The sequence below is a fragment of the Thunnus thynnus genome, chromosome 23 (genome assembly GCF_963924715.1).
Source record: "Thunnus thynnus chromosome 23, fThuThy2.1, whole genome shotgun sequence".
Lineage (NCBI taxonomy): Eukaryota > Metazoa > Chordata > Actinopteri > Scombriformes > Scombridae > Thunnus > Thunnus thynnus.
The window spans coordinates 687,489-711,922 of NC_089539.1; the positions used below are offsets into that span (position 1 = coordinate 687,489).

The 24,434-nt window shown below is 40.4% G+C and overlaps 1 protein-coding gene across 3 annotated transcripts in view; it reads right to left on the bottom strand.

Annotated features, from left to right (window-relative positions):
* Positions 1-1,485: 1,485 nt before the first annotated feature.
* The window catches only part of lmo3 (LIM domain only 3), a 51,794-nt gene continuing 28,845 nt past the window's right edge, over positions 1,486-24,434 (bottom strand). For all 3 annotated transcript variants that reach the window (XM_067582064.1, XM_067582065.1, XM_067582066.1), the window contains exons 3-4: positions 14,345-14,470; positions 1,486-3,901 (exon numbers count right to left, since the gene is read on the bottom strand). In XM_067582064.1, the coding sequence (XP_067438165.1) occupies positions 3,796-3,901; positions 14,345-14,470 (232 nt within the window). In that variant the 3' untranslated portion in view covers positions 1,486-3,795. The remainder of the gene's footprint in view (positions 3,902-14,344; positions 14,471-24,434) is intronic.

A 24,434-nucleotide genomic window follows, 5' to 3' on the forward strand; every position in this document is an offset into this window, starting at 1 on the left:
TGAATTGCAGAGAAAATCCAACATTGCATTGGTGGTCACAAACTGAGGAGGATGCAGCCACTTTAATTTGGGTTTGTCATTTTAGACATTTCTGTTAAAATGATTTTGTGATACCTCTACCTTTCAGGATGCAGTAAATTAAAATGCACTAGTCTTGGGTAATCGTCACAGAGAACTATACATTTTCGGAGCAGAATATATTCAGAACTATGAGCCTTTTATATTCTTTGTAAGGACCCTATATTCTTTGATACCCTCTTAGAGGCCCTAAAGCATGTAAAATCAGTTACCATAATGATAAGAACACATATGAGTTCTATAGTAAACCTCTCCTAGGAAGACAGAGGACATGATCATGTGTGCTTTGACTTGAACAAATTCATAGCAACACTACAGTGATGTTGTAATGGTGCAGATGGCCATCACATTGTGTTGAATCATCCCTGTGACACCAGACAACAGGGCGCTAATGATGCCATGTTATCAGCAGCAGGGGTTAACATCTTACTCCAGAGCAGCTGAGCCATAACACATGACACGTCTGCCATTAGCGAGAATCCTCCCCACAGTAGCCACACTTTCTTTTAATTTGACTAGGCTATAATCTCCATCTACTCTGAGTGTTTTCATCTACTAAAGGACTTTCAACAGCTTGAGCCTAATCAAAGAGTTTCTCTCTTTTCTTTGTGTCTCTGGATAAGGAAATTCAATTAGCTTAATTGGCCTGGATATTATACTCTGTAATGTGATGTAAGCATCACTGTCGACAAACTTCACAGGGCACTTTAGAACACCTCGTTAATTAGAGCAATAACTTTAATCCAAATGTTTTACCTCAACATTCCAGATGATTCTAAATTGAAATCCAGGTAATCAGTTGCAACCCACGAGGAGATAGCTGGTGCCCCTTCTTGAAGGCTGCTGATGGCAAAGTATAAATGAAGCACTGGTTTTTCTCTTGTTCCATGTTTGACACATGACAGTACCAAAATAGAAAATCCACTTTTTCCTCTGACAAGATGAAAGCCTATTGTGTTTTTAGAGCCAAACAAAAGATGGAATGGAAAAATACATGAAGATCTCATTTGAATGAGGAATTTCAACTCCAACCAAGCCTCTTCACTCTGAGATTTTGTGAGCTCCCTTTCATCGGAACAAAACTGAAAAGGGCATTTTACAAGCAGCAGAGACAACATGCTGAGGAAATGATTGTACTTTAGATCAATCATATATCATAGGCTGCAACATGCTCTGTTGGTTAAGGTAATGGACAGGGAACAGGCTCTTTCCGGTGGCTAGTTTGCATCTAATGCTGTGCCCTTGAGCTAGATACTTAACCTTAGTTGCTTCAGCAAACACAGTGCCTTATAAATGGATATGTAAAATATGAAAGTGTAAACTTTAACAGATATAAATCTCAGCCTGACAGCTTGTTGAAATAACAGTCAAACTTATAAGAGTGAAAAAAGACACCACACTCACTGGTAACACAATAAAACTGTATTACATTTGTGCTTAAAATTATTGCAATTACAGTATTTACAAGCGTCCTAAAAATAAACATCTCATGCTGGATGACACATAAAAAGAAATCATTGTACAATAGCAAGCAAAAATGAATATTTCTTTTATGTACACCCACAATTTACAAATTAATGGAGGGTTTCTTTTATTTGCCAGCTAAGAAATGATGCTGAGCACTGTTGCACACGCTCAGATGCTGATATTTAATACTGAAAGATTAAAGATTTTTTTTCTCAGCAGAAAAGGACACAACTCCTCTGCAGCACGGAGCTATTGTGACCAAGTTGACCGAGTCTTAAGTTGACTGACCTGCTGCAGAGGACACTTAACTATAGCCAAAGCTGTGATGCAAGTCACGCACCCATCCTCAATATTGGCCAAGAAATCATTGATTGGATTCAAGTATCAGCATGTCAAACAATGCCAAATTTTGGACAACAGGTGAAACACTGAATGGTTATCAAATAAATAGTGTACAAAAAGTAACCAACCCTCAACCCCCAACTGATCCGTAAACCTCCACAACCGCTACAATAACCTGCCTCCAAGAGCATTTCCCCACATTTCAGTTTGACCGGTGTGAAAGCAAGCAAGTGTGAGAACCTGGAGTCAGTCTGAATCCAGGTTGCTCAAATACTGCTGAAAGTAGCTCAGATGGAATACATATTAGGAATGGAACTGACACTTGTCACATCATGAAAAATACTCCACAGACATAAAGTCTGGTCCATATAATGTTTAAAGCTGCATCCATTGATTTTGGCCACTTGGGGACAGCAGAACAAGCTGAAAATACAATTGTAAATTTGTTGGCTAACGTGTTAGCAGTTAACAGTTGCCTATTTACACATCCAGCAGACACAAAGCATCACTGTAATTTATTTGAAGTCATGTGTCCACCTGATGAATGTAAGTCCAAAATTGACTCTCCTTTTATCTCTGGTTTGATCTCCACCAACTTCTGAGAAAAACATCTATCGCTTTCACTGCTAAATCCTCTACTATGTTCACCAGCTAGTCTCTAACTGTGTCTGTCTGCTGTTTGGTGCTGAGCAGATACTGTACAGTGGGTTTTTCAGAGCTTTTTCACTGTAAACTGCTGTCTGCTGCTGCTAGAAATGAGGTTGATACAAGCAGAGTTTGCTTGCCAGAAAACCAAAACAATGATCTAAAAGAGGTTAATAAACTCAGAAGAGCTGAAAGTGATTAGAGCAGCTTTAATTGTATTCAAGAGATGCGTATTTTGAACAAAAAAGTCTTTTGAGTGGCATTCAAACCTCACTTGACCACACTTTTACTTTGTCACTTCTGAGATGGTGCGATTAGAAAAGCAGACCTACTAGTCTTCACAGGTTGACAGTACAGTGGCTGGACTCATAGTGACATAGTGGTGACTACCCCCCCAAAAAATCTCAAAAATATTTATGAACTTTGTCCAGAGAAAAGCACTGATCATTTAACAAACTCGTTGGCCAACACAGCTGTGTGATTTGGAAGCATGTTGATACCATGATTAATGTTCTGAGTGCACAATATGGACCAGACCCAGCCTTTGCGCGACTGCGTGACAGATAACTCTGCAGCCTGAAGAGTGAACCACATGCTCACACACATGCTCATGCTCTCTCTCTCTCTCTCTCTCTCTCTCTCACACACACACACACACACACACACACACACACACAGAGCAACAAATCTAAAATCATTATTTTTGCCCCTCTTCACTTTACATTCGCAGTGTTTTTTTTTAACATACAGTAAAAAGGTCTTTATCTCAAAATTACATTGATTGACAATACCTCAGTGTATTTTAGATTCAAGTAGAAGTTGTTGGCCTGTGCAGTCAGGTGGGACACCTTGTCAGATAAGATGAGACAAGACTGCATTTGGGCAGGTTAATTTTTTTCCCCAACAACCAGGAGAAGCTGTTGGTAAAAAATTGCTCTGAGGCCGGTGTTTTGTTCGCCAGGAAAAAAGAGGCAGCATCCGTCAGTCACAAACAAACAAATGGACAAACTTTTTATTTCATACTTGTAGTCTGTTGTAGGCTTCCAGGGCCTTTCCCTGCCACACTGCAGTCTCTATGGCTATTCTGTACAGCAGAGTGTCTCCCCTCCCATGGAGGCTTGCTTCATTATGTACATGTGGGGGACAGGAGCTGGACAGGAGGCAATAGTGCTTTTTGTTGTGTGATTGCAAGCGCTCCTTCAGTCTCTCTCTTTCTCCCACTCCTCCTCTTCCTCCTCCTTTTCCTATGTGTTGGCCTGAGGGTCAGCGGACCTGGGGAACGTAGCCCTCCTTCATCAGCCCCTCCTCATAGTCTGTCTGGCACAGAATCATGTTGTTCTTCAGGAAAAACTTGTCTCCCACACAAAACCTGCACCACACAAAGAAAGAGAGAGGGGTTTACATAAGCATCAAAGCAAGAATCTCATCATTAGCACTGAGCTGAAGGCTAGCAGGTCTAGCCAGCTGCAGCACTAGCTTCCTGACTGTAGTGCAAACTCTCTACCTCACCTACTGTAACCTCAGTGCCAACCCACCCTTCAGCTGCAAAGCTGCTGTGTGCAGACAAGGAGCTCTCTTCTAGGAAGCAGTCAACTCAGTTACAAGGGAGGAAAGAAATGCAGGGCTTGAGGCATGTGGGTTAGTTTGAGAAGACGGGGGTGGTCTGATGTATATGGATGGAATTATCTCTGTTTCAGACTGCTGGGGTTCCTTTCCACCTGCAGGTGTTACCGAAACCCCCACCGACCTCGGCAGCCCCATCCTGCTCCAGCCAGGGGGACCACAGTTATGCTTGACCTTTCAGCACAGCGCCAAGCAGAGATTATGTTGAACGTGTAAGAGCCGTAACTCTTGCTGTATTGTCCTGAGGGCTGCTTATCTCCCTCATTGTGCAGGTTGGACAAGGTCGGCAAGCGCTGGTGCCAGTGTTTACCAAGGGAAGGTGTAGCTGCAGTGGGGGGTGGGGGGGGTGGGGACAGTGAGGCTCACCTCCGTTTGACTTCCCTTGGTGTTAAGACTGCTGAGTTCAGTGCTGGGAGCTGCACACAGCGGATGGAGCTCAGGTACCTGACAAGCTCAGGCTGTTCACAGCATTTATTCAGGGCTGGAGGGCAGATTGAGAGCATGATTTGTTACATCCATTTGGGACCAATTAGCAGGATTCAAATACACCGTAGGTATTGGCACAAAATACCAAAAAGAGTGACAATAATGTGTAATGCCAAATGTTCTGGGGAAGAGATGACAATTATTTTGAAACACAGATCATGTAAAGCTGCACACTCATAACTCAGCTGCAGTCTCTTTAAATCATCAACATTTCAATGCGGGATGAAATGAGCATCAGTCAGTCATCTATATCTTGTATAATATAATAAAAAAAGCTGATTTTAGTGATGTCATCCTGCCAACCTTCACAGTACTGTAGGAAATAAATTAAGAACCCCTCATCATTGTCTCCTTCTGGGAATCTTTGTTCAAGGAAACACAAGAGCATCATATCAGCATCAAGAGTATCAAGTATTTTTAATAATAAAAGTATTTTTAAATAGCAGAGACAGTAATAGACACATAAAAGCAGCTTCACCTCACCATTGTTCTTTAAAGGGGACATGAAATGTGCATATTTTGGCACTGGTAGCAACCAAGTATATTTGAAAAACACCATGCCGAAAATCAGATTTTAAAACCACAGATATGACAAATTTATTTGTGTAATTTCTACCTATCTATCTAGCTAGCGACCCACCATTTTGGAGTGACATCATTGCCTACAAAACACGGTTGTTGGTTCTGTTGGCCAGTGAAGACAGTGAAGCATTTCTGGGCTCCATTTGAAATCACATCTTATCTTTTTATTAATGTCCTGTTTCTTTTCTGGTCTTTACTTTGATTTTTCTATTTTTTACTAGGTGCTATAGTAGTTACTAGTACTATTTTTGGAGACTGATTATTACTATAACTGATAGTATCTAAAATATATGTTAAGTAAAAGGCAAAAGCTAGACTAGACTGAAATACTGAGAAATTGACAAATGCATAAATATATTATTTGGCCTACTGCTGCTACTTTTGGTTCATATTGTTAATTTATTAGCGTTATGGACATTTAGGTCACGAATAAAACCAGTGCAGGAGTGAGCAGGTAGAACTGACATCAACCAATCAAAAATGCTTATTTAGTTGTGAGCCAATTCCTGGGTGGTAAAAAACCCACAAAAACAAGTCAGGCCTCAGGCAATTTCTGGGATGGATGGTCAAATGGTCAACACAAAATAATTTACTTATGGAACAATTTCTTGCTTTTTCATCCAAAATTATTGTGCTTTATGTTGGTTCAGTATGGCAACAATATTTTTTTTTAATTTGTCACTAGACATGTAAATGGACTGTACTTGTATAGCACCTTTCTAGTCTTCCGACCACTCAAAGCAACACACATTCATATGCTGAATGGGTACAGGGGCTACCATGCAAGGTCCCAACATGCCCATCAGAGGAAATCTAAGCATTCAAACACATTCTCACATCAGGAGCAATTAGTGTTAAGTATCTTGCCCAAGGACACATCGACATGCAGACTGGAGGACCCGGGAATCGAACCTCCGATCTTCCGATTAGTGGACGACCTGCTCTACCTCCTGAGCCACAGCCGCCCCATGTGTGATACCTTTTTGTCAGATAAGCCATGTGATTGAAATGCCAGCTATCCCACATGCTAAACAACTTTATTGTACGCATTGCAAGAAGAACAAACAAGATGATGGTGAGGAAGATAAAGGAATTGGGGATAACATCTGGGAATCATCTAACGTTTGGAGTCCAAAGTCTGGAGTGTGAGCCTTACTGCTACGGAAAATGTGAGGTCACGGTAAGAAATATTTCTTTGGAGGTTTGCATCAGCTGGGATGACTCTCTCTGGCTAAGGATTCAACCGATGAATGGTGTGGAATAACATGAGTTTTAGGTGTTTTTAATGGTTGTGGTTCATTTGGCGTATTCAGTGCCTCTGTACCACTGTCATCAGTGTATGTTGGGTAGAGTACATATTATAGGCAGTAAAATTGAAACAGACGGTGCAACCTCAGTCTGTTGGTCCAAAGAAAGATACCACAGTTTCTCTTTTCTTTTATATGTTTATATTTGTCATGTTTATTATATAGTTGTTGATTAGAATGGATATTCTTTTAGTAAATTATGTTAACTTCATCGACTGTTTCATATCCACTTTAAGGCTGAGTATCAACACAAATCAGCAACAACAGTTATGGCTGACAAATAGAAGCTGAAGTATTTTTGCAAAATGGTTTATTTACAGAGATATGAATAAACAAGGGCATCCAGAACAACATAAAGTGTCTTAGTAAGGTGTTGGGCCACCACGTGCCACCACAACAGCTTCAGTGCACCTTGGCATTGATTAAACAAGTCTCTGAACTCAACTAGAGGGATGAACACCATTCTTCCAAAAGATATTCCCTCATTTGGTGTTTTGATGATGGTGGTGGAGAGCGCTGTTTAACATGTCAGTCCAGAATCTCCCATAGGTGTTCAACTGGATTGAGATCTGGTGACTGTGATGGCCATAGCATATGTTTCACATTATTTTCACACTCATAAAACTATTCAGTAACTCCTCGTGCCCTGATGGATGGGGGTATTGTCATCCTGGAAGACCACTCCCATCAGGATAGAAATGTTTCATCATAGGATAAAAGTGATCACTCAGAACAACTTTGTATTGATTTGCATTGACCCTTCCCTCTCAGGGGACAAGTGGACCCAAACTGTGCCAGCAAAATCCCCCCATAGCATAACCACTGGATCCCCTCACTGTAGGGGTCAAGCATTCAGACCTGTGCCGGTTTTTCCTTTAATTTGTCACCTGTCTGTATATACACACCTTTATTACCACTCCTAACACAGAGAACTAATATCCATTCATCTCTGCTGTTTGATTCAGTGATAAAGCAGAGGCACAGGTGTATTTCATGTAATGGTATCACTCCAGTCTAATAAATTGTCCTGTTTGAATGACCCCTTGTCTCTCAGAATCTGTTAGTGTCTGCCTTTACTTACACCATGCCCACTCCCACTTTAGCTTCATCTTATCCCTTTATTTCTTTTACACCAGTAGGATTGCTTCTTTCACTCCTCCCACCCCTCTTCCTCCTCCTCCCCTTCATTCTCTTCCCATAGCCCTTATCCCTGCCCTCCACTTATTTCACACAGCCAAATTGTTTCTGCTCGGTGAAATGTCAACAGCATATGTGACATCTGTGCACCAATTATGATGAGGATATTACGCTGGGCCCATCAAGGGCATGTCTAATAAAGGACCTTGTGTTGCCCTAGTATTTCCAGTTTCTTAAAAAACATTTGCAGGGTACATCTTCTATATAACTCTTTGTTAGAGAACACTAATACATTGGTTTGCTGCTACTGGACTTTCAATAAAAAATCAGCTATTTACTGTTGCTGATGATATGATAAATAGGGATATGATGTGTTACTGAATTAGCCGTCATAAGTATTATACAGTATATATATATGAAACCTGCAGTGACGCCTGTTTCAATACCCCACTGAAAACAATGAATCCTCTAAATATTCAGCAAAAAAGTTAAGCCACATCTTTTTAGTTTAGCGTTTAAACAGTGAATCAAATCATCAAACAGACTTTCTCATTTTGTGGTAATTATTATCTTGTTTTCAATCTGCTCCACTTCTTTGAAATATTTGATTTTATATCCATAACTGTATCATATGAAGGAACATAATGCAAGTGTGGAAAAACACTATACAAATGAAACTCTATCTGCTGATGAAAACCATGAGATGCTGCTGTAAGGTCTAGGTCTTAAAGGTCCAGGAGTTTAAATTATTTTGTCAAATATGCAAATACAGATTTTATTAAGTTTGAATTTTAGAGAATAGTTTGAGATGAAAATTAAAAATGAAAAAATTAAACACTTCACGTACTATTCATTTAGTCTGACATAGTATTGATATTTATTTTGTAATTCCCTCACCAATCATTAGTGAGCGACCTCTATTCCACCAATGTCATTGTCAGTTGACACTGAAATGTTGCCATTCCTGTGGCCACTTTCTTGGTTTTTGATAGACGTATTATTTTTCTGGCACTAGCAAAAGAAGATGCCGGCCCCATTAGTAAACCCTCTTACAAAGCTTTGACTCCATTTTTTTGTCCAACAGGAGGAGGCAGTTGTGAATGAGCACAATACCAGATGTATTTAAATCACTGAAAAAGTCCGAAATGTGGGCAGTGATTCAGAAGTCTGGAACCAAGCTAGGCTAGCTTAAATGCTCCCTACCTTCTAGTGTGGCTACAATTATAAATATTGCCTTTAGACATTTTCAGGTGACATGTTGTATAGTTCTTTTGAAGCATACTGATGCCTTAACACACTGCTCCAAAATCTGAAATTGGTATTCAATTCAACTGGTGAATGTAAATGTCATAGCATATGGTTCATATCATTTTCATACTCATCAAACCATTCAGTGAGCATCTGCTTTCATTATGTTTCTCCACTCATTTATTCAGGTTCAGTTTTTTCCTTTAATCTTTCACCAATCTATACCTTGTAACACATTACTGCGAGGGCTCAGTACTCATTAAAGGAGCTAGCTATAGCTTCATTAAAGGCATTCCTGAACATCGCATGTGTTTTCTCAAGTATGGTATCTATATAGTTGTATGTTTATTACGGTCTGCAATATAATGGTTCTAACCATACACTCAGTTGCCCTCTGCAGGTGCTGTCTTCCTCTCTCCCTTCACGTTCTTCCCTCTATCTTCCTTCCTTTATTTAGAGGTGACTGTGACTAATGAGTCTTTAGAGACCTCTTGTTGTAGGAGGAAGAGAAAGAATGGCTTCCACAGGCACACACTTAAAAGATGTATTGCGATGCCAGCTATTTGCCTCGGAGGCCCATGTTAACTACAGTAGTCACTTTCGACTCAAATGAAGAAACAGTGAGATTGTCAAAGAGAGAAAATAGTCTCAATTGCACCAAATCTAATTACTGTTAGGATGCATGCAGGTCCAGAAACACTTGGCCCTATGACACTGATGCTTAATTGTAACAGCATGTTGTAAATCTTCCCTGGCAGATTGCTGCTGGGCAATCAGACGGCAGCAGTACAAGGGCATGTTAAAGATGATTTTTTCTTTGGTGAATGAAATGTAGGTAATATAGTTTCACATCTGGAAATGGGGCAATCATAATTTTTTATTTATTTTGTCTCCATTTTTGCTGCTACACACCCACTGCCATTGTGTTTTAAAACTCTGGTTTTCATTAAAGCATTCATTTTCTGTCTGCATCTGTGAAGCTCAGCACTCACATGTCAGGTTTCTGTACTGTACCACTGAAAAATCAATTGTTAATCAAACAATGTGGCCACAAGTCTTTTCCCCTGGATTCTTTGTTCAGTTCTGGGGAGAAAAACGCATCACTTCCTGTGTGCCAGGCAAAGACCACCCTGACACAGTGCTGTATTTGAAGGGCTGCCTCCTTGAAGGATGGTCATATACACTATACTGACTAGCCTTCAGATAACACTGGGCTCAACCTACGCCCACAGACGACAATCTATAGATGATTCCCTTCCCTTATTTCCTGCTGTGAATGTTAAAACGCAAATTATTGCCTTTGACCAACCGCGAACTGTCTTGACAGTACTGACCTTAGAAAAAATGGTGGGTCCAAAATGGAGGAAGGCATCATATTAGCTGTAATGCACAATCCAATTTAATATGACTCTGCTCTGCAGAAGTATAAACTCCAGAAAGAGATTAGTCATGGTCTGCATACAGTCATGAGCCAGGAGTGGATGGTACAAATATTACCTTGAATGAACTATGTTAGCTTACTGTCTGATTAGTGACAAGTCCCCTATATCACCAAGCTTCCATTACCACCTATTTCATGAGGATGCATCAGTACATTTTACTGATAACGGTTGACAAGGCAGTCCCATTCCAAAGATTCTTCCAAATGCAGTCCACTTTTGCCTAAATTCAGAGGGCTCAACTGATACATCCTTTTTATTGTTTTTTGTTTTGTGCATTGAATATGGTGGATTCAGCTCTCGCCTTCAGTCCTCTGAAGTCTACCCTGTCTTAGGACATGCACTTTGAAAGAGGCAGCTCATAAAATGAGACTCAGCTCAAAACTATAGACATGCACATCAGCCCATCATGACATGTTCTGTCTTAAAACTTTGAAGGATGTGGCCCCTGATGTTATACAGCTAGGGTCTTCAGAATGTTGAAAATGTATAAACTGCTTGAAACACCTTTCACCTTGATGAGTGGAGAAAAACTACCATTTATTTGTATAAAATTTGTAATTTTTACTTTTTATTGTGATTTTTTTTTCTTCAGTAGTGCAGGATTAGGAAGTTGAATTCTGTTCTCTAACAGCCTGGCTTCACAGGCTCTAAGTTCTCAACACCAATCATACACAAAGTGACAACTATGTCCCTTATTACCTATTAGGCCCCCATCTAACAAGCCTAACCCATGACATACAAGGCACCAGTGGCTGAGTTTAGCTGTGCTGAACCCAATTGGTGTCACTCTCTCCTTCCAAGGCTCCAATATGGAGCCTCCCCCCTTATCAGCACTGACCTTCCCCTGCACTGTCACCCATCCTGCGCTCTTCCGCTCCCCTCTACTCTAACCTTCCCCCAGCCTCCCAAGACTGTGGCCTCTAGCTCATCAGGGGGAAATTGGGCCAGCACTGGCTAGATGATGAGGCTGGACGACAGCTCCATCGATTAGCTGTCCCCCAGGGCTGATCTGTGGCTAACTGCTTGCTGGATGGAGTCTCATATCTCCTTCCTTATTCCCAATACCCCCACCCACACCAACAACCCCACACTGCTCAGAACCTGCCCCCTGTCCCTTTGGCTCTAAGACCATGGTGGTGCTTCATTTCCCCGAGCTAAGGTAGGGAAAATAACAGGTCTGGCTGGTGGGAAGGTCATGATGGTAGATTTATGTCCAGTTTAACAGAGTAAGGCCACATTGGGTGCAGACATGAGCAATCAGAGCCAATGTAGGATCCTATATTTTCACTGATAGACCAGGGACAGGAGCTATTCACTCCCCTCAGCTTGATACCATTTCAAAGTCATGCACAGAGCGAAGAAATGGGAGGGAAAAAAGGCTTTTGCTCTCTGGCAGATACACAAGTAAGATAACTGGTGAGGCTTTTCCATTTATCTTATTCCTGAAGCAGGTTCAGCTCTCAATGCTTCTTTCGTGGCAAGCAAGAGATTACTGCCAATTTGATGGTGATGATGACAAAGAACAAAGAAGCAGTTGCAGGTCATGATCACAGTGACATGTCCACTCTCAGCTAACCGGCCCATCTTTCCATCTCTGTCCTCCACTAATTGGCCTATCACTTAAGCATGGCCCTTAATAGCTGAGCATGGCAATGACCATTAGAGTCCTGCCTGTGAGTCCCTGATGAAATCAGAGTAATCACTGGCTTTGAGTTCCCTGCCCTTGCTCGGTAGGGTGGATGTACCCACAAAGTAACTGATGGCGTGGATAGATGCATGGGAGTAAGTGTGTGTGTGTGTGAGTGTGTGGTGGGGGGTTGCTGTATGTTCATACTTGATTGTAGCAATTCAACCTTCAAACGCCAACATGTGCTGCAGCTGACCTGCAGGAGCGATGGATAATTACACCGCGTGACCCCTGCTGACCCCCCTATAGCCTGCTCTGTTTATCAGATTTCACATTTTCTGACGATGTTCCACAGAGAAATCTCTGAGCCATTTGTGAGATGGATTAGATTGCTTTATTGAAGGACCCGTGGGGGGAGGGGGTCGATGGGGGCTTTCATGTTTGTTTGAGGCTGGGAAATGAGAGGGGACAGAAATGGTGTGGTGTAAATGAACAAGGCGGCAGATCAGTATTCCAGACAAAGAACAGGAGCCCATTTTCAGACTGGCCACAATGAGACGTTGAGAAACAGGGAATCTTAAGTGAGATCTCCTGATAGATCTCGGACTGAGGCTGAGAAAATTTGTGAAAGGTCATTCTATTAATCAGGATATAAATATTGAAAACCCACTTAGACTTATTAGTAACATTGTGGACATCACTAAGAATGCATCATACCTGCTGTGAATCCCAAATGTTCTAAAAGACATAAGTCATAAATGTAGATTTAGAGATTGAATCACTGTGGCATAAAACTCCCTCTCCAAAACAGTTTCTCTCAGAACAACAGCTGGCTGACTTGACAAGTCTCATGTTTGCAATGTCAATTCTGAAAGATGCAAAAAAAAAAAAAAAAGTATAAACATATGACAGAGGGAATTACAGTAATAATTTGCACATCAGAATTTGATTTCAAAGTTTAAATGCCCATTGAAATATGTTATCATCAGTTATATCAGCTACTTTTGGGGCAATGCAGTTTCTGTAGGATGTGAATTCAGGCACACAGAATGATCCTTTAAATGTATATCTCTCCCACAACCTCTCCACCAATGTAAAGAAACAAAATGGAAAACAAAAAGTCAAAGCTGAGGAACAGCCTCAGTTGAAGTCAGTGCCACACCATAAATCTTGGCCAGGCCCCAGTGAAATTGTGATGGGCATCTGAACAGTGCCTACAAGGCCACAGAAGACCATGTGAAACTATTTTATTCAGTCTATTTTATTCAACAGTTCATCAGCTGCCCTAATGTAAAAAGAAAGATTTGCTCGCGCTTAAATGGGTTTTAATGTAGGAGAGCAGAGTTGGCCTGCCTGGGCCTGGCTGATGAAGATTAGCTGACTTCTTCCATTAGAGGAGGCTGTCTGGTGCAGCCGGCTGAAGTGGCAAGACAATAACCAAGTGCTAATTGTGCGTAACCAGGTCCTTTGCCTTTAGCATGCGCAGTGTGTCTGATTTGTGTGTGTGTGTGTGTGTGTGTGTGTGTGTGTCTGCATGCGGACATCTGCAACAAAGCCAAGGTTGGGAAAGAAAGTGAGAGAGACACAGGAGCCCAGCCAACATGTAATCTTCCTGATGATGTGTGATGTTCCCCTACACTTTTCTGTTTGATAGTGCTTCTTGTAACCTTCAAAAAAACCTCAAAAAGCCTGACAATTTTATGAAACAGACCATGTTAGACTATTCACACAGTTAATTCTGTCATTTTTCATATGTATTCCATCAAGGAGAGACCGTCCAAAAGCATGCTCTCCATCTCCATTTGTATGACTATTCATATCAAAACTGTAGAGACAGACGCAAGAGACCCAGAATTCTTAGAGTGACATGAGGAGGCAGCGGGATGCAGCTGGGAGGAAGCTATGAGGACAGGCTTTTTTTCCGCCTTTGAATGTGGCCATTCAGAAGAGGAATAGACACTATTGCTTTTGGACATGGTATGATAAAATATCATATGAACTAGTTAATTTGAAGGAGACTCGGGCCTTAACTTTCACCACCACAGCAGAGGCCCATGTTCAAACCAGCAGCAGCGCTTTTTCAGATGGTCCATCAAACACTACTGTGATTTTGCAGGAGCTGCACCTGCGGCTCTAGGCTGACACTATACAGTAGTAGTCCTGGATCATAATCACTGTGCTAGGTCCAGCAGGTGTCCCTGAGGCCCTGGTTACTGGTTAAGAGTGATAGATCTCTGATGTGGGATCTTTCTTCAACTATTAGCAGCACTTGGGTTTACCATTCTGCATTGATTCCCTAAATGGTAATTTGACTGGATGCAGGTATGGGAGAGGAGCAGGAGTGTGGTTTACTTACTAACCTCTGATTGCAGAGCTGGCATGCGAAACAGTCCAGGTGGTAGACGTTCTCCTTGGCCCTCATGACCATCTCAAAGGCTGGAATTAGCTTGCTGCAGGCTGCGCAGTTCCCTGTTACACCAAACAACCTGAGCCACCCACATACACACACACAGACACACACACACAGACACACACACACACACACACACACACACACAAGAAAAAAGATATATAATGTAAATATTTTCCCCAAGTCTCAGGATTCAAAGCATACTGCATGTTAGTATCCAGTACAAAACAGTAAGTCTGGGAGGTGAAATACAGGGGGACTGCATAGCCTGACTTGAACCTGTGAGGAAAAATAATTGTGACAACCAAGAACCGTAAGTGTATAATTAAAACAGCTGTGGAGGTGCTAAGCTAGCAGTTTCCCATTACTTTCAGTCTTTGTGCTAAGCTGGGCTAAACACCTCCAAGACTTACCTGTCTACAGTGATGAATTTCTCATCTGACTCAATCAAGCATACACAGGTTTTTCCGTAAGTGTTAAAGGATAGTGTTAAAGGACGGCTCCTGTATTCTCACACATATACAAAATTACAAAACCATATACAAAATTACAAAGCCATTTTTTTCATTTTCTTGACATATATTTCTTAATATCATACATACAACCTTCAGAAAAATACTCCACCATTAACACCATCACAGATGAAAAAACAACAACCCCCCAACCTGATAACCCGGTAAAATAGTATTTTTTTTTCCTTACTCTTTTTTTTTATTTTAATAAATCAAATCTGTATTTTACTTATGTATTTATTTATTTACTTTTGCTGGTTTTGTGGATCTTGTTACAGGGTACAGGTGTAATTGTTTTCCCACTGACTCATTGCATGTCATTTAATAAGAAAGCTCACTGCTGTCATACATGCTCTGATGACACTGCTGTCATACATGCTTTGATGAAAGCTTCAAACCAAAGAGAGATTTGTTAGTCCCTTAGTTTTAAATAAAACCAATGAAAATGATCAAGGTAACCTTTTTAGTTCCTTTTGTTCTTAATATTTTGGAGAAAATAAACAACAGTTAAACACTTTTTCAAGATGCCATGTCACAATGAATAGAACATACAGTATTTATATTATTATTTTTTGTGTCCATATTTTGTGAACTGAAGGGTATGAGCACAGCACATTTGACCTTTTGAACATGTTTGACTCCACCCACAACTATATCCCACCCTTGATTCCCCTGGTTAGCAGAAATACACAAAACAGAATTACAGGACTACAACTGCTTATGTTGCTTCTTGGTGGCTCTGAAAATGAGAGTGACAGCTGTCAAAGGGATTGTGGTAAACACACTAACATGAGCTGTTGAGACAGATAGGGTCTCTGAATCAGTCACAAAAATAGGTTGGACAGGGCCGGGCCAGAGTAGCGCAGTAAAAAATAGCAGGGCTGCAGCTTGTGCCATGGAAATAGATGGGACATGGCTAGCAATACTGCCCAGGGAGGATCCTATTATTTCTTCGCCTGCTCCAGGGACATTAATGCGAGTATTCATTAGGGATTCAGGGCTGTTACTACACAGCGACCTAGACCAGGCTAGCAAGGGAGAAAAAAAATCTGATAACGAAATCATATAACAAAATAACCTATTAGGCAGACTTCTTGAGGCACTTTTAGCCGTCGTTGTTAAAATGATAAAACAGCATGCCACTCTCAGAGTCTGTAAGAGATCGCAATCTGATAAATGATCTCAGGGCTTGGGATATGCAGGGTTGTTTATTAACCTTCAGAAAGTATGTTTCCCAGAGGCAAAGGAAGCAGATAGATTGTGCCCTCATGAATACCTACAGAATTAAGGGCCACTGTCAACACACCTTGAGACAATGAAGGATATCTCTTGTAACATGGTAGGTGGGTGAAAACAAAGAGGGCCAATTCAATAGATTAGTGCTGACTTAATTAAAAGAATTATGCCTTTTCCTTTGAGCCATCTAAATTTAGATATATCTGTGTTATCTCTTGTCCTTTCTCTTTTCTGTACAAATGTGCATTGCCGGAAGGCCTTCACATGAAATAGATGAAATGATGATGATCTTCTTACAAAGCAGAGTAATTGATCTAAAAAATCCTCAGAAAAAGAAAAAGAAATGATAGATTTAGTGTGAGATAATGAGCATGAGTGTTTGAGCATAACAGAGGCACTTTGTATGGCAGCTTTCGACAGAGTCACAGTGCCGCCTCTCACTGTGCAGGGGCGAGTGTCCTTGTCTTTCAGTAACCTGAATCATTTTCAGATAGCATGCACTCAAGGCTCTGGATTATAAATGATGGAAGGTATTCGTGTAAAAAAGCAATGTTTTAAGCTTTCTGCCTGTCAGCTTGAATCAAAACGGTGTTCTGTTTCACTGTTCACTGTGTCTGTCCACGCTCTTCTCTCATCTCTTGCAAATTTAAGGTGGCCTGCAATGTTGAAAGGGACTGTCACACTACTATGTTCTGAGAAATCCTAGGTAAAAGTCCTTGTATCTGTGACCATACAGTGTTTGTTAGTGCGTGTGTCTACCACTTGAATCAACACCACTACTTTCCTCAGAAACTGATTGATACTGTTGAGGTTAGGTGTCAAACTAAAAAGCCAGAATAAGACCACCAACAACTTACTTAAAGCTTTGCACACTGCGGAAGCCCATACATTTAAAAAAACAACTTTACATCTGAGAGAAAAAAGAGGGAAGAAAAATATAACTTTGCTCTTCATTATTCTGTAAAACACTTAAGGCAAGGAACTTTTGCCCATGGTCTTAAATGAAAACAACATTCAAGACGTCTAATGTTTAAATAAAATCTTAAAATATATAAAATATTTAATACTCAATTGTTAAATTAAAATGCAATATGAGGCATGATACCTTCTACCTTTAAACACGGTAGTGAATGAAAAAATAGCCTGTGTGCACATCATCAAAACTTAATGATAACTTACAAACATGAACAAGTCTTGTCCTGCAGCTTATCATCTTGAACAAGCCACCAAACAAACATTCACTGGGGAAAAGTGCACCGCTAACGGTAGTTAGCAGCTCGATAGCTAGCTGCTCAGCTGCAGCACATTAAACAGCATGTAAACATACCTGAATATGTCACTTCGGACTCATTAGATGCTGGTTTGGTTGTTGCTTTTCAAAATCCCTGTTAGTGACATGCTGTCTGTCCATGACTTGTACTTAGAGCAGTTTGTTTACTTTGTCTCCAATGAAACATTAAATTTTGCAATTGATCCGCAGTTCACTGAACCATATGGATGAACCGTATGGATCACGGATCAACTATATTCCGTTACACCATTATAATATATATATTTAGTCATACTCTATGGCAAAATTGTCAAGTTAAAGAAAATGTCATAGTGCACCACATAGCTCAAAAGATAGATAGATAGAGGATAGTTGTTTTATGCAATGTTATTGCCCCCAGAAATACAAACCTGTAGTGGACACCAACATTCTACCATTTCAAGCTGAGTTATTGGACTAAAAAAGAGATGGTATTTTCGAGAATATTTTTCAGCCAATACATGCATTGATTTTTTCCTACTAAGGAAATGGAATCCATGTAAAAGACCCCCTCAACAAGATAAAACCCTGAAAAGTTGTTTCACTCACTGAAAAATCCCAAAGACCCCCAGGGTTCCCAAACAGAACATCCAAACTCCTGGCTGCTTCTCATCCACTTGTTTGCTGCATAATTCATCCCGTACCTTCCTGTGCTACTTTAACCACTGCTTTAAATGATTAAAAACCACCTCCCAACCTGTGTTGGCTTATGGGAACAATACATACATCAGCTCTTCAAATCAAGCTATATTTTTAGTGTCTCTGACAAGCTGAGTTTAATGTAGTGGCTGATAATAGTCTTCAGAGATTTTCCCAGACTAAATCTGTGGCAGTGCCAGCAAACATCTAGCCAGTCGAGCTTGCTGGGAACTTGTGTGGCAAACACTCTTCAAACCCTCACCCTGTGGGGGGGGGGGATGGATGGAGCGTACCTGCCACTCGTCTTTCGCCGCTCTGCCAGTTTGATGCCACAAACACTAATGGTTCTCAGGGGAGGAGGCAAATTAAGCGTGGTTTGCTTGTAATGAATTCAAAGGCACAGGCTCCAACACAATCAGAGGATGACACTTTAGAGGCCTTTTGTGCAAGGCCCAGGGCCTGGGACTATATGGATTATAATTGGTAATAAATATATAAATTTCTAATGCATCTCTCTGAGGCTGACAAACATACAGCTGTCTGCTATATAAAGAAGGCTGTTAACTGTGGGACCGCTGAAAAAAAAGAAAACAGAATAACATAAGTATAATAGTGGGCTTGACATACACTTTATATCCATGGCTGACAAGATAGCATGTATATTTAAAGAGGTTGAAGATACAACATGAGATTAAAATTCATGCTTTGGTCAAATCTGAATTTGAAAGAGAATAGCAGCAGTCAGTGTCCAATACCTTGTTTCAGTCAAAAGACATTCACTGTGCATTACAGCCTGGTATGGCTCAGTGATACCTATTTGATGAGAGAAAAACAGACACCAATTAAATTATTCCACAAGGCTTTAGCCCAGTGGACCCCAAAACCCAATCTGAGTCTGCAGGCCCCCATCCCCTGTGGAGAATGCAGGAGTGGTGTCATGCCAATGCTTTTTCTCAGCTTTGTCAGCCTAAATCCAAAATCCAACTCCCCCCCCGGTGATTAGTGGAGTGTAAGAAGAAATTACATTATATTATTTTGGAATATATACACAGAGCCACAGATACTGTACAAAGACAAACATGACATGTCTGATGGTAAAGTGATTTTCCAAAGCTGCCTCTCAGAAGATTTATGCAATTTTATGTTATAATAACATTATATATATATATATATATATATATATATATATATATATATATATATATATATAGTATATTTATTATAACATGCTGCTGCTGAAAAATGGAACAAAAAGCAGCTTTAAAGAGTAAGTAAATCATGTCAGACAGAAAGGTGCTGCAGTACTGCTGAGACTTTGTGGCAGTTCTGATCACAGCACAATCAGCGATGTAGAAGAGTTAATTCACCTTTGGCTAAGATTAAAAAAAAAAAAAAGCAGAACCAGGCCATGATTAGGCAGGATAAAATGTTTAGAGATTAATTTTCATTCATATCAATTTCAGTTATTATTCCAATAAAGGTGTATTGAAGGTCCTGTTGCAAAGCTTTGGTTGTAGTTGCCATTTACCAGCAACTCAATGTAGCCTGCAGGTGCTTAACCCTCTATAGTGCATTGTTTTTATGTTACTGCCTACCTGCACACCTGTTACTGTACCCTGATACACTCACCGAGTAAGGACAATTTGGTGTTTAAGCCAAATAACTACTTTCCTTCTATACCTAATATTACATTTGTCAAAGCATGCCAATACATTTAACTTTCATTGTATTTTGCAGAATTTTTTATGTTTTAAAGATGAAATATTTAGGTGATATACTCAGCTTAAAAAACAGTGCTTTGCTGAGATACATTTATACATTTATAAATCATGGGAGTTGTAATTTCTCTTGTAAAACTTATGTCTCCCCTTTGACTAAATCTGATTGGAGAGTTAGTTTTGAAACGGCTCCAAAGACTAATAACAGTGTTCACATTTTTAGTCTCCTTAGAGTAGGTATGTGTAAGGCACTGCTCATGAGTGGGAGAGCACAGTGGATCCGTTGATACATAGGATCAATTCATTATTGGTTTGGCTCTGCACATGCGATTTGTTGACAAAAAAAAAAAGTAGAAAAAATTGCCAGCCATATCCTTTTACTTTACTTTGTAGGAGAACACTGATTTTTTGTAAGTATGGTTGTGAAAAATTAGAAAAGGTATGTTTTTGTGTTTTTTCAACCAATGCCGAATAGTGCAGACTTGTATGTATATCATCACACCACAGGAGTAACACTGTGGGTTGTAACAGTGTTTGGAGCAATCATTTCATTGTAAGGGATTACATTATAAAAGGATTCCAAAGCAAAGCAATTTTCAATCTCAAAACATTAACTACACCCCCCTCAAACAAATACCACACACAAAACAACATGACGACAGTCCTCAGCACTACAGACACAGGTAAGAAAAATGCTGACACCTTTTGAAAAACTTATGTTGTGACCTGTGGCCTGTGTTTTCCTGTACCTATGAAAACTTTTCAGGGTGTTCTGTGTAAATGTGGTTTTCAACACTATGAGCAACACAAACAAAATTCCTACAAAGATTTGTTTTTTACAAAGGTTTGGCCAAGAGGATCAATCAAGTCCTCCATCATTCACCTGACCAGGTAGTTCAGCACTATCAAGGGCAAAAAATGAATTTTTTGGGGTTAATCGATTTAATTTGGGGGGATACCAGTGCTTCCAGTATCCGTTTGAAATTCCATCAGCGGTTTGCTTTCCTCTTCCCTCCCCCCAGTCCCCATTTCTTCCATCCCTCCCACTACTTCAATTGCTCCAGCCTCGGCATGCATTCATCAGCTGCCGGATTAGAATTTGTTTCCTCACAAACCATTGATCATCGGCCTATTACTAGGCAAATGACAGTTAATTACCCACTACATTAACCACCGGGACCCAGGGACCGACTCCCTGTGCCATCAGTCAACATGATGAATGTGGCAAGTTCAGTAATGCACGGCCGTTCCCTCGTCCGCCTGCCACACTGAGAACAACCCCTGGATCTCACTTCCAGGCACCCAGGGAAAATCTATGGCAATCTGCATAATTACAGGCTCAGGGTTAATAACAGACAAATGATTTGTTGCATCTTAACATAGGGTTTTTTAATGGGATTGTGCTTTGTCCATTTGATGATCCACCCTGGCTGGAGCCATGCTGGTGTCCCACTTGGAATTTAATCACAGTGAGGAGAAGCTAAAGTTTGGCTGTGCAACCATGGACCATAGAAAGGAGAAAAAAATCATACTCATACATAATGCAACTCTGAGTTCATATTTGATCATCTGGTTTGCCTGTTAAAGCTTCATCTCAAGAAAATCTTAGCAGTAGCAAGACAACAGAGCAGGGACTGCAGAAATCCAAGGTGCTGATGTGAACTGTGGTGTTTCGGGGGAGACAGTTAAGGGTGGCAGATGTAATCAGACTCTTGCGTCCCTCAATTTAGTCCCCCCTGCATGTGTGATTGTCAGTGATTAAACAACTCTTGGGGCAAAATTATTTCAATTACTGCGGTCATGACCTGGGAATTGTCCCTGGGATAAGATTTTCCTCCTTGAGTGCCCCGACTTGCCAGGCTGCCGGCTCTATCAGTTCTCATCTGCACCTGGACTCTGATATCCTAATGATGAATTATGGCCTGCTTTCTGAGAGACTGCCAACCATACAAAGGAACATTCCCCTGAACTGTCAGCTTGAAGAGCAGCCACAAAGTGCTACCTAATTAGCTCCTACAGAAACTTCTCGAAAAGGTTGAAAAACACTTGCCATTCCGCATCATATGTCTGAAACTGTGAGAACAGATAAACTATTGGTCATTGTCATGTCCTGCACTGCTACCATTAGTTTTATCTACAGTGAGAGCATCTGCAAATCTTTTGAAAATATCATCAAAATCAAACTATCTCTTAAATTCATCCCCTACATCTACTCAGTTTCTCTGTCCACAAATGAGAAATAACTATTTAAAAAACAAGCACAAGTAAGCAGAAAAAGGCTTTCAGCACAGGTTTTTGGCAGTGCTGTGTTTGGGTCTATTTTGAAGAGGGTGTATGATAGATTGTGACCCCCGCAGGGGCCAGATGTGCAGTTCGATAGGCACTTCCCTACGCCAACCCACCTGCAATACCAAGCTGGGTGCCAGGCTGTGGCACACTAGCCCTGCAATTATCTGCACCAAACATGCACAGCCCCACGAGTCACTGCACTTCACAGCTAATTTAGCAAATCTCAACAAGAGGGGACAGTCCAAAAAATAATCTGTCCAGGCGACTGAATTGGAGGCATTTTAGTTAAAATGAAACTACTAGAGTTGTGTCCTACATGGAGACAAAATGATGGCCTGATTATTCAAGAAAAGTGAGAGAAAAGCAAAAAATCTGCCAGTGCAGTGAGAATATGTCAGTCTTGTTTCTAGAAAAATAAGTATATATATTTTGAAACAAACAATAATTTGACAGGTTGCCATACTAAAGTCAAGAACAATTGTAGTAGCACGGTTTTGGAAAATACTGAAAGAGAATAAATCAGTATGGTAGTGCAGTACTTGTCAGTGCCCTGGCAGGTTTGTTAACTTGTTTTAAGAAAGGGATACTATAAAGGCTTTTAATGCTTTCTGACTTCCTACTCTGTCTGTGGCACTTAGCTCCAAGCTTATTGGTTCCTCCAGAAGATGTAAATCTTCAAAAACAGCTCATAAATACATTTTCTTTTTTTAAGGCTCAGTTATTTCCTAAAAAAGCTGATCACTGATATTTTTTTTATCAAACATGATTAAAACAGAGGGAAACAGTGCATTTGTCGGGGACTATTTTCAGCAGTGGATTAATCCACATTTGGTGCTCCAATGAGTATTTCTGGCAGCAGGACAGTATGTGTGGGATGGAGTCAAAATAAACTAGTGTGAGTGTCCATGGTAATAAAGGTACATTTCACTCAGTGAATCAGTGTGGTTCACTGATTTGTTTTTAATAGTTTTTGGATGACAATAGAGTTTTATGACACAGAGGAATGATATATCAGGGTTTGATACACACACAATACTTGTAAGTAGATCAATTCATTGTTGGTTTAGAGCTGCACGGGGCATTTGTGACAATTAAACAAATATAGAATATCACCAGACTTATCTTTAAGAATTCAATTAGAGACAAAAATGATTTGTTAATAATAAGATTTTTACCATGTGAAACTTGAATAAAAGTAATGTTTTAGCCTCATAAACTCTTTCTAGTTTATATCTCAACATACAGAAATTCAACTGCATGCTCTGGGATTAAATGTATTCATCACTCTGAGTTGGTTTCAATTCTTCAGTGGTACAGCTGCTTTATTTTGATATTGAACATGACAAAAGGCTACTAAGAGCTTTGGTTAATAGATTTCTCCCAAATCATAAAGGCTATACTTCATGTGCAAGCTAAATGACATTGTCACCAAGGGCCTGTAATTTTTTTCCATCAAATGACATTCCTTCTGCGCTTTTGAGAAACAAAACAAAGGTACCCCACTCTTGACCTCTCCTCAAGGAAATGTGACCCCTTTCATCGGGACAATTAAGCACTGGGTGGAAACAGACCCTCCAGTATGTGTGACCCTCCTTCAGACTCAATCACTCACGATTAACTGGCACCCAGTTTGACCCCTTAGCATTTCCAGATTACATGTGAAAAGCCCAATTTAATTACAGGAAATTCAGAACACATGCATTTGTGAGCTCGGGCATTATTGGCGAGGTAATTGCTAGACGTGTGAAGTGAATTGTGGTGTTGGGAGGTTAATGGTAGCCAAGCTTTCCTAAGCACAACATAACAATTATAGGGTGCTTTCAGAGCTTTTAACATCTATGTGCCATCTCATTAAACTGCAAACTGAGGTGGAAGCTGCGGAGATAGACACAAATTTCTTTGCATCATATTATCTGCCATTTGAACCTTTAAGAGACACAGAAAAATATAACGTATGATTGAGAATTTAGAAATTATACTAACTTCAAGTTAGAACATGCACAAAAATTAGCCAGCAGCTACCTATTGTGGTTTGTGGCTTAAGAGGGTCCAAACAGCTGCTCTGGTTTGTTTCATTTTGTAAAATTAAGTCATTTTTGGACAAATATCTGATGGGGAGCTCAACAATTCCACTCTCCCTAAGCAGCCAGAGCTGACACATATTATTACACCTCCATATCTGCATCTAGAAGATGTTGGCTTGACATGTGGCCCATCAGGTGAAATCTGGCTGATTGACATGTTGTTGAAACACTGACATGGATAGGGATATTATAAATATTCCCACCGCTGCCTCCAACCCAACCCTCACAAGCTGTCAGCAGTAATATCTTTTCA